We start from the raw sequence: 11,272 nt of genomic DNA, 5'->3' as shown, positions 1-11,272 counted from the left end.
TAGGTTAGGTAGGTGTTAGATTGAGTGTTAGACCAAGTGTTGGGTTGGGTGGGTATTAGTGGGTGCTCCCCTCGCTAGCAGTACTTTCCCCAACAGCAATTGCGGGCTACATGGGGGACCTTTGCCTATGTGTTGGAATGTGAGAGTAGCGAGCATGGGAGGAAAGGGAGTGTTTCATGTGCATACCCATAACCACGTGGATGTGCGTGTGTGAGTGTGCGCGAGAGTGTGTGCGTGCACGTGTGTGTGTGTCTAGGTGTGAGTGTGTGTGTATTAGTGTGTGTCTGTGTGTGTCTCTGTGTGAGCGAGTGCGTGACTGTGTGTCTATGTTTGTGTGTGCATTCCCCAGTGCCTTGCGTCCTCCACCCCCCCCCCCTCTCTACTCCGTGCGCCCCTCGTCCGCCACCGCTTCGTAGCGAGCCAGCTGTGGAAACAAAGACAAAGATCCCCCAGGTAGCCTCAACAGACGGTCGGGACAAGTGCTGTTCATAGCGAGTAGTAGCAGCGCCTATGAAGGTACACGAGGGGGTGGGTGGCCAGCACAACACACACCCGGCTGCCTTTGTCTCCCCCAGTGGCAATTTTTACGACGCACCACCACTGCATCAGGTACTAATTTGAGGCTGAGTCGATCTCCGGGAGGGCCCAACACCGGGTTCAGATAATCGCTGCTGTCACTGGTGTTGGCCGTGAACGGGAACTGAACTCGGGTCACCGGGTTTCGTAGCGGCACGCTAACTGCTACACTACCGCTGCCCCCCCACACTCGCACACACACAGGGCATGCACCTCGCCTGGCATCAGCACCACCCACGGCCGCATAGCCGCCACCACTACCTGAGAGGTGAACGGCAGCTGCCATCACTGCGTAGCGTGCACCACGGTGTCCTAGATGTTAACTACCTCGCCTGGTATCAGGAGGTCGTGGGTTCGATCCCGACCTCGACATCACAGTGGCTAGAAGATGTGAACTACCTCGCCTGGTATCAGGTCGTGGGTCCAATCCAAACCCCAACGCCACGGTGGCTCGGAGATGTTAACTACCTCGCCTGGAATGCAGGAGGTCGTGGGTTTGATCCCAACCCTGACGTCCACGGTGGATAGGAAATGTTAACTACCTTGCCTGGTATACATGAGGTCGTGGGTTCGATCCCAACCCCAATGCCATGGTGGCTAGATGTTAACTACCTCGCCTTGTATACAGGAGGTCATGGGTTTGATCCTGACCCTGATGATGCCTGTTGCTGTATGTTTGGAGTCTGGGTCTCTCTCTCTATTATCTCCCCGCAGTGGTCGTGGATTTTCTCCGGGTCCTCCGGTTTTACCTCGACATTCAGAATCAACGTCACGCCTTTAGAGTATGTGACTGCGATAAATGTCCACGTGCACAATGATGGCAGCCACTTCGTTGAGCCATAATTTGTGATTGCCAGGTCGCTTCTGAAAATGCTACATAGCTCAGTAGGGCCTTACCTGGTAAAACAAAACAGTTTTACCGCATGTGTTGTGCATGATTGGCCATTGTAATTTTCCAGATCGTCATTGGCGGAGCCTACATCATCATCATAAACATCATCAGCCATGGTCACTCCATTGCTGGATGAAGAGCTCAAGCCACCACCATCATCAGCCAGTCTCTCCCCCCTCTCTCTCTGCACGTGCGTTTCAATGACAGCGACAATTACATCGTTAATGATTTCATCATCATTGTCGTTAATGATTACATCGGCATCATCATCATTGTTGTCGACATCACTATAATTGATATGAATAATGATTACATTGTCATCATCATAAATAATAATAATAGAACCCCTCTTAATGACCACCCCTGTTAACTATCGCTTAACGACGAGCGTTCATAGCGCCCAATGTGGAGAATAGTATATAGTAGTTTATATTGTAATGTATAGTATACAGCAGCAGTCTATAGTTGCGTAGCATATAGTGGTGTAGTGTATAGTGGTGGTGTATAGTGGTGTAGCGTATAATGGTTTAGCGTATAGTGGTGTAGCGTATAATGGTGTAGCGTATAGTGGTGTAGCGTATAGTGTAGAATATAGTAGTGTAGTGTATAGTAGTGTATAGTGTAGTTAACGACTAATTGCTTAACGATGGGCCTCCATAGAGCCCAATGTGTTCCCTTACCGACCATTCCCCTGTTAACGACGACTTATGACGAGCACACGACTGTCAATTTCAGCCAATCGGCGAGTTCCAAAGTGGTCTGACCAGGCCTCGGCCAATCAGCGATGTCCATTCATGGGTGTTGGGGCATTGTTTACATTCAGTGTCTGCTGTGCTTTGAAGTGGAAACATTTACTCGCCTAACGACCGGCTTCCTGGAACCAATTACCTTTAAGAGGGGTTCTGCCATACATCATTAATGATTACATCATCATCATCAACGATTGCATCATTATAGTCGTGACCACGAAGATGCTGCTCACCTTGCCCTTGAGCTCCCGGTTCTCTTCGGCCAGGGAGTCCAACTTGAGGCGCAGTTCGGAGGCCTCGAGGCGCAGGGCCTCTACATCGGCCCCCTCGGGGCCCGCAGAGCTCAGGTGCTGCTTCAGGAAGCTGAGCGGCGACGTCAAGGATCACTCAACGACAACAATGACCGACCTTCGCCACTAAGTGGCAGTAACATAACCATGGTGCCTGTGCCAGGCTATGTGCACTTTAAGGCCACGTGAAGTGTCGAATGCCTGCTGGTAGGTCATGGGACAGATCTTGGTGCCATGGGTTGACTGATTGAGATGACTGAGATGACTGGCCGATGCACCACCTGTGCCCCCCACTGTGCCAACTTGCTGTGTTTTAGCCACTGGGCGCTCCGCTCATTGTTGTGAGCGTCGCTCCTCTGCCCTCTGTTGCTGTTAGAGGGCGACTGCCTCCAACTGCCCAGTAGTGTCCTTCACGAGCCTCCTCCACTGAGGTCGATCTTGACACCGCTAGTACCAGTCATCAGCAAGTCCCCTCAGCTCCACATCCTCTTGCACCATGAACAAAAGCTGTTTAGGCATGTGGTGGCTGGGCATGTGGTCTACATGACCCAGCCAATGCAGCCTTGCTTGCCGGAGCTCACCGATGGGATTTGTGAGCTCTTCAGAAAATCCAGCCGGGTTAAACCCAGGACGGATCAAAGGCAGGCCAGCCTAAATGTTTTAACCGGCAAAGATGTTCCATTAGGGGGGTCCACATTTTGTAAGAATAGAGAAGGGCATGACCGTGGCAGAAAAGACCCGAAGCTTCATGTGGAGCGACAGACCAGGTAGCTTCCACACAGCGTTACGCAGACGATGAAAAGATAATGCTGATCGATTGATTCGGAGAGCTCTGCTTTCAAACCGAGCCAGTCATGAGCATACTGCCCAGATACGGAAAACTCTCCACGCTCTCCACAACTGCCCCACCAACCACTATGGGTTTGAATCGGGTTCTGGATATACACCCACCACTGGAGTGGAAGAATGGCAGGCACATCTTACAGATGACAAGCTGATGGTCAGTGGGCAGATCAGCTCCACGGTAGGTCCTGGTCTCAAGGACATGGGCCCGCATCCGCTGTAGTCACTACATAGTCCAGCAGATGTTCTTGCTTGGACCCAGCATGCATCCATGATGTTGTGGATGCACCGATGTCAGAACATCATGTTGGTAATTACAAGCCCATGGGCTGATCTGGCCCATGCCTTCCAATCACTCCAGACCAGGTGCCAGGATCATGACCCACTCAGGCATTAAAGTCACCCAACAGGATGACTATCCCGAGGGGCCACTTCAGCTTGCACCTGTTACATGTTAGGGCTTACAAATTCTCACACCTCACCGCCACGCTCCCACACACGCCTTAATTTTTTTGTTTATAAGAGCCACTCCGTGTTGTTTGGCAGTCTCCTGCCCCGAGTAGAGGACTGTCCACCCCTCAGTGGTAGGAGCCAGAGCCAGTCCACCGAACCTCCTGAATACCACAGAGATCCAGGCGGTACCGGTCCAGCTCCCGACAGATGAGTGAGCATTCGTACATTCCAAGTGGTCTCCCGCAATGGCTATTTCATTTTACTGGAGGAACCCCGAGGGTAAAGATTCACTCTCCAGGCTTCGCGAAATGGGTTTGGCCAGCAGACGTCATAAATGCCTGTCCCCCCAGGGCCTCCGGCACAAACGTCGTTCTTTATTTTTAATTTGGTTTAGTGGTAAATAATGAAAGGTGGAGGGGTTACGAACCCCTCACACCCATCCAGAGTGCCCATCTGGCCACTGTGGTGGCTACAAGCGTCATGAAGAGGTATAGCCAATTATGGAATTGGCCTTCCCCCCCCCATAGCATTGCTCACATCCACCACAGCGTTGCCATCCGGCACCAGCGAGCAGGTAGGGAGTTTGTTTTCAGCGGACACACGGGGGGGGGGGACACTGACAATGAAGGGTCCCCACGAGGCTCACACACATGGGATGTTGACACTGAGGGGTCCCCCTAGGCTCTCTTAGGATAACACACATGGGGGGATACTAACACTGGAGGGTTCCCTAGGCTCCCCTAGGGTCCCCTAGAATCACACACACACTCACGCATGGGGGTCCTGACACTGGGGGGTCCCCTAGGATCACACGCAAGGGACGCTGACTCACACGATGGGTCCCCCTCGTATCACAGGTCCCCCGTATAGCCTTAACAGTCGGGGCAAGTGGTGTTAGCGAGCACCTATGAAGGCAGGAACGGTACACGAGGGGGTCGTTAGACAGCAACCATGCCCATCTTTGTCTCCCCAATGGCGATGTTTATACACCACACGATGTACGCATTTGAGGCTGACTCGACCTAAGGGAGGCCCAGGACCGGTTCAAACAATTGTCACTGGTGGTGGCCGTGAGCTGGAATCGAACTCGGGTCACCGGGTTCAGAGCGCAGCGCACTAATCGCTACACTACCGCTCGTGTCACGCACACGCACACACACAGGAGATGCTGCCAATGGAGGGTCCCCTAGGCCAAGAGAATGCGAATGTTCAGTCGGTGCTCACGGTGCCTTTGATAAACTAAACTATGTTTATTTGACTAGGTGTAAGGCCCCACTGACCTATGGAGCTCTTCGTTCAGCCGCAACCTGGCCATCACAAATGATAGCTGCTCACCGAAGTGGTCGCTTGTCATCACCATCACGTGTAAATTGATAGCAGAAGCTAAATACTATAAACATGTGACGTTCATTCTAAACGTGGAGTGGCGTGGTTGAGTGGCGTGGTTGAGGATACTCCAGGGCATTGTTGGGTTTGTCTGGCTCCTCGTACAGACCAACGAGCACTGCACACGCGCACACACATACAAAGACAAAGGTCCCCCGTATAGCCCTTAACAGACTGTCGGGACAAGTGCTGTTCGTGAGTAGCACCGCCTATGAAGGCCGGCACCACTGCACATACCTGGCCGCCTTTGTTTCCCCAGTGCTGATGTTCCCACAATGCACCAGGTGCTCTTTTAAGGCCGAGTTGACCTTAGGCAGACCTACCGATATTAACCTTGAGCGTGAATTGAACTCTGTTCGTCGGGTTCCTAAGTACAGTGCGCTATCCACACCGCCAACGCTTGACAAATGCGCGTGTACAAGGAAATATGAATAAGTGTGCTCTGAACCTGGCGACCCGAGTTCGATTCCCGCTCACAGCCAACACCAGTGACGATTATCTGGTTCCGGTGCTGGGCCTTCCCTAGGTCAGCTCGGTCTCAAATTAGTACCTGGCCCGCGGTGTGTAGTAAACATCGCCATTGACTAACACTGCCCATAGACTCAATACCGCCCATAAACTCAACACTGCACCACAGATGCAACACTGTACCGTAGACTCAACACTGCACCATAGACTCAGTACTGCCCGTAGACAGAACTGCCTGGAGCCTCAGCACTGCCCGTAGACTTAAAACATGAGTCTCTAGGTGTGTAAGTGAATGTGTCTCTAGGTGTATAAGTGAATGAGTCCCTAGGTGTGTGTGACTGCGTCTAGGTGTATAAGTGAAAGTCTCGAGGTGTGCAAGTGAATGAGTCTCTCAGTGTATAAGTGCATTCATCTCTTAGTGTATAAGTGAATGAGTCTCTAGGTATGTAAGTGAATGTGCATCTAGGTGTATAAGTGAATGTGTCTCTAGGTGTGTGAGTGAATGAGTCTCAGTGTGTGAGTGAATGAGTCTCTGGGTGTGTGAGTGAATGAGTCTCTGGGTGTGTGAGTGAATGAGTCTCTGGATGTGTGAGTGAATGAGTTTATGCATTTGAATGAGTATCTAGGTGTGTGAGTGAATGCGTCTCAGTGTGTGAGTGAATGAGTCTCTCGGTGTGTGAGTGAATGAGTTTCTGGGTGTGTGACTGAATGAGTTTCTGGGTATGTGAGTGAATGAGTTTCTGAGTGTGAATCGGCACCTTTCGTGAGCGCGTCCAGAACGCCCGACTTCTCCAGGTACCTACGGAACTCCTCCCGCTTCGAGTCAGCCGCCTGATAACAACAATAACCCCAGCTCAGTTAGGGCCGAGTCAACCTAGGGGTGGTCCGACTCACGTACGAGCAGTTTCAAATACCCTATAAACTACAACGATAAACTAATTGGGGTGCCACGGTGACAAGATGTTCACTCCCTCGCCTGGTATACAGGAGGTCGTCGGTTCGATTCTGACCCTGATGCCCGCCACGGTGGCTAGGAGATGTTAGCTACCTCACTTGGTATACAGGAGGTCGTGGATTCGATCCCGACCCTGACGCCATGGTGGCTATGAGATATTAACTACCTCGCTTGGTATACAGGGGGTTGTGGGTTTTATCCAGACCTTGACGCCTGCTGATGTATATTTGGAGTCTTCGTCTCTCTCTCCCCACGGTCACGTGGATTTGTCTCCGGGTCCTCCAGTTTTTCCCCTCCACATTTAGAATCAACGTCGTGCGTTCAGAGGAAATTTGGCTGCTGCTATGAAATTCCACGTGATGATGGTAAGCCACTTTGTTGAGCTATCATTTGTGGCCAGGTGGCTTCTGAAAAAAGAGCTGTGTAAAATAAAAAAAATTTACATTTATACGATAGACCATAGATTATCCGGCAGCTTCTGGGTGGGGAAGGGGGTGCCGGATTTTCAAAAGCGTCGGATAATCACTACATCAATTATTTTAAATATCAAATTTTTGCACATTCTTGCATAACATTATATTATTAGGTGTTGTGTGTGTTTTAAAGAAGACTGTTTCTGGTGTAGGCCAATCAGGTGTCATGGTCAGGATCGAACCCACGACCTCCTGTATACTAGGCGAGGGAGATAACATCTCCTAGTCACCACGGTGAGATGTTAACTCTACTCCACACACTGTACTACACAGTACCTGTACTACAGAGTACCTGTACTACAGAGTAACTGTTCTGCACTACACAGTACCTGATCTAAAGAGTACCTGTACTGCACAGTACCTGTAATACACGGGACATGTACTATATTACACAGTACCTGTACTAGTGTACTACAAAGTATACTAGTACTGGTAGGAACCACCAGCCCACAGGGGATTATTGTGTCCGTCCGTCGTGCATCCAAAAATGGGAGGGGTGGGGCTGGGTGGAGAGGGGAGGGGCTGGGTGGGGAGGGGCTGGGTGGAGAGGGTGGGGAGGGGCTGGGTGGGGAGGGGCTGGGTGGGGAGGGGCTGGGTGGGGTGGGGCTGGGAGGGGTGGGGCTGGGTGGAGAGGGCAGGGTGGGGAGGGGCTGAGTGGGGAGGGGCTGGTCACCCCGTGGTGCCCTTATAAAACTCAACGTTTAACCTACTCACGCCGGCTTGTGCTCGCCCTCACAGTCGGCCATATTTGCGGAATACACCACGCCGTCGTTGACCCTGGCCATTGACCGAGCAACCCAACGTTCCTACCAGCTCCCTCCGCAGGAATGTGCTACCTCACAAAACCTGTACTGTACCACACAGTACACGTACTGTACTACACTATACTTGCACTGCACTACAGTGTATGGACTGCACTACAGTGTATGGACTGTACTACACACAGTGCCTCTACTACACAATACCTTAACTGTACTACGCGGCAATTGTCCTGGACTACACACAGTGCCTGTGACTACACACAGTACCTTCTTGATTCGAAGCTTTCGTGACTGCAGGAATCCATACATACTCTTTGGTTCTTTCGGTAAAGTCACGTAGGTAGCAAAAGTAAAATAAATAATATATCACATTTCAATCGCTAATCGTCCTCAGGCGAAACAAAATCCAGCAATAGAACCACAGCCGCTGTTCCACCGCTGGATTTTGTTTCGCCTTAGGACGATCGCTTGTGCTTCGATCGAAACGTCGTGATATATTTTTTATTTTCATTTTATTTCTCTACCTACGTGACTTTACCTAAAGAGTGCACACACAGTGCCTGCACTGCACTACACAGTACACCATAACGTGACTGTGGCGTTAGGGAACACTGCAGTGGGTAACAACGTAAATCTTAAGATTGATATACAGCAGCGCCTTATTCCAATGCGCTTTACAACAATTATATAAAGTGTACGTACGATGAAAGTTGTTGCGATAATAGAGCGGTGGTGGTGGTTGTTGTTGTTAAAGTCGTGGTGTAGTCATGGTGACGGTTAGTAGGGGTTGGGGATCGTGGTGGTGGTTGTTGTTGTGGTGATGGTTGTGATGGTGGTGGAGGTGATGGTGGTGGAGGTGATGGTGATGATGGAGGTACAGGAGTCAGTCCGCCACCACTCGATCAGTGGAGACAGCCTCGGGGCGGCCGCGGACTCCATAGCAACAGTCGAAGCGAAGCCGAAGTTTGGGGCGAACAAACCACGCAAGACACCCTCGGAACAACACAGCAACGGAGGAAACCCTCACCCGATACGAGGCCATGGCGAGACGGAAGAGGGGGTGGGAGAGGGCGTGAGGGGCTCGCGGAGTCCGGGTTGGCGTTTAAAGGACGCGGATGGCGAGCGATGGAACTTTGTAGTTTTGTGTTGTTCGGAGACGACTCCGACGCCGCCGCCGCTGCCTTCAACTCCTCTCGCCTCCTGCTTCCGGTTTGCCGGCGAACGAATGGGGCCGTGCGCAGCAACATCCGGGTGACGGGGCTTGACGAGGGGCGGGGTTAGGGGCGGGGCGGGGTTAGGGGCGGGGCGAATGAGCGGGGAGGGGGGGAATCTACGTGACGTTGACCACCGCTCCCTCGTGAATATTGAGGCAATGGCCATATATGGAATAACATAATATTAAGGTAAGTGGGTGGTTGGGTGAGTGTGGGTGGTTGGGTGAGTGGTTAGTTGGGTGTGTGAGTGAGTGAGTGGGTGGTTGGGTGGGTGGCTGGATGGGTGGTTGGTTGATTGGGTGGGTGGTTGGGCGAGTGGTTGGACGAGTGGGCTGGGGGTTGGGCGGGTGGTTGGGTGAGTGGGTGGGTGGTTGGGCGAGTGGGTGGGTGGTTGGGCGAGTGGGTGGGTGGTTGGGTGAGTGGGTAGGTGAGTGCGTGGGTGGTTGGGTGAGTGGGTGGGTGAGTGGGTGGGTGGTTGGGTGAGTGGGTGGGTGAGTGGGTGGGTGGTTTGGTGAGTCGGTGGGTGGTTGGGTGAGTGGATGGTTGGGTGGGTGAGTAGGTGGGTGGTTGGGTGGGTGGTTGGGTGAGTGGGTGGGTGGGTGGTTGGGTGAGTCGGTGGGTGGTTGGGTGAGTGGGTGGTTGGGTGGTTGGGTGGGTGAGTGGGTGAGTGGGTGGGTGGTTGGGTGAGTCGGTGGGTGGTTGGGTGAGTGGGTGGGTGGGTGGTTGGGTGAGGTGGGTGGGTGGTTGGGTGGGTGAGTGGGTGGTTGGTTGGGTGAGTGGGTGGTTGAGTGAGTGGTTGAGTGGGCAGGCGGGTGGTTGAGCCTCAGGTAGGATGGCTAGGCCAGGCGAGGATAAGACAAGACGACGATCGGTGGAGACGGAGTGCGACGCCAGGAAGAGGTCAAAAGAGCGGGTTGATGAGTGGGTGGATGTGTGGGTGGGTAGTAGGTGGGTAGTGGGTGGGTGAGTAGTGAGTGGGTGGGTAGTGGGTGGGTGAGTTGGGAACGTCGCTGGAGAGAGCGAGGATGAAGATGTGGACCCGTTCCGTGAAATAAAGACCTTACCTTGGTTAACAGAAAAAAAGGCCCGAGTCTTCTTTCACATAGATTACACACATTTATGATATGCTCCTCGGTGGAATACAATTTGCCTAATTTGACCTCACTGGAACCAATCTTTATTTGAAGCTTTCGTGACTGCAGGAATCCATACTCTGTGGTTCTTTCGGTAAAGTCACGTCATCAGGTGGGAAAGCATGCTTTCCCGCCCGAAACGTCGTGATTTATTTTATTTTATTGTATACCTACATGACTTTACCGAAGGAACCAAAGAGTATGGAACCAATCTGTCAACCCATATGGTTTACCCGTATTCTTGCACAGAGAACTAGAGTCTATATATATTTCTCCTTTTGTAGGATGAACGTTGAGATTCATAAGGGACACGGGGTGACCAACGAGGTCTGAATTAGTCTGTTGTTATAAGGTAAGGGCACGACAGGTATGCAATGTTGATGAACTGTTGCAGATGTACCACCTATGACCCCGACTGTGCGTTTTACCCGCCCGGTGCCCCGCTCGTTGTTGTGAGCGTCGCTCCTTTGCCCTCCTTTTCCATGGAGGTTCGCCGTCTCCAACTGCCCAGTAGCAGCGTCCTTCACGAGCCTCCTCCTCCTCCACAGGGGCCGACTTTCACATGGCTGGTAGCGGTTATCGGCAAGTCCACTCAGCTCCACATCTTCCTGTAACCACATCAGCTCCACCTCCTCTCCAGCCCGTGCCACTCACCCATCAGCTCCACCTCTTCTCCAGCCCGTACCACTCACCCATCAGCTCCACCTCTTCTCCAGCCCGTGCCACTCACCCATCAGCTCCACCTCTTCTACGGCCCATACCACTCAACTCTTCACCCACTCACGCAGTCGAACGCTCATTCACCATAGCGTGACATCGGCGGCTGTGGAAAAACAGCCGCACGGCTCGGCACGGCACGGGCACGGTTGTGTCAGTGGGGGGAACAGGGGTGGCACGGCACGGCACGGTTGTGCCAGTGGGAGAAAACAGGGGTGGGCATGGCACGGTTGTGTTTATTTTTTTTTCTTTATTCAGATTTCCTCACAGCATGCCGAGCCACGAGGGGGAGTGGAGATCAGCACAAACAACACCACACAGGCACCTGGGTCTGTCCCGTGACCTCCTGCCCCTGCACCTAG

General features: G+C 52.4%; 1 protein-coding gene across 1 annotated transcript; it reads right to left on the bottom strand.

The window, feature by feature from the left end:
* Window positions 1-211: 211 nt before the first annotated feature.
* On the bottom strand, window positions 212-9,079 carry LOC133339727 (c-Myc-binding protein-like). The gene is made up of 5 exons (XM_061547882.1): window positions 8,874-9,079; window positions 6,416-6,488; window positions 5,259-5,307; window positions 2,451-2,580; window positions 212-424 (listed from the first exon to the last, which is right to left on the bottom strand). Exons 1-5 carry the CDS (start codon window positions 8,886-8,888, stop codon window positions 380-382), a joined length of 312 nt encoding a protein of 103 aa, XP_061403866.1. The 5' UTR covers window positions 8,889-9,079; the 3' UTR covers window positions 212-379.
* Window positions 9,080-11,272: the final 2,193 nt, after the last annotated feature.

The sequence above is a fragment of the Lethenteron reissneri genome, unplaced genomic scaffold (genome assembly GCF_015708825.2).
Source record: "Lethenteron reissneri isolate LAM-NWPU_2019-01 unplaced genomic scaffold, ASM1570882v1 scaffold_214, whole genome shotgun sequence".
NCBI classification, from domain to species: Eukaryota; Metazoa; Chordata; class Hyperoartia; order Petromyzontiformes; family Petromyzontidae; genus Lethenteron; species Lethenteron reissneri.
Note: the sequence above shows the minus strand (reverse complement) of the source record. Positions and strands in the feature narration are given on the sequence as shown.

Bases quoted from the DNA above. Each gene is read 5' to 3' on its own strand.
- LOC133339727 (XM_061547882.1), bottom strand. The intron at 2,581-5,258 runs GTATCCTCAACC...GTCGCCGCTCAG, and splicing joins AAACCCAACAATGCCCTGGA to CTTCCTGAAGCAGCACCTGA. The intron at 425-2,450 runs GTGAGCAGCATC...TTGTTTCCACAG, and splicing joins ACCGGGAGCTCAAGGGCAAG to CTGGCTCGCTACGAAGCGGT.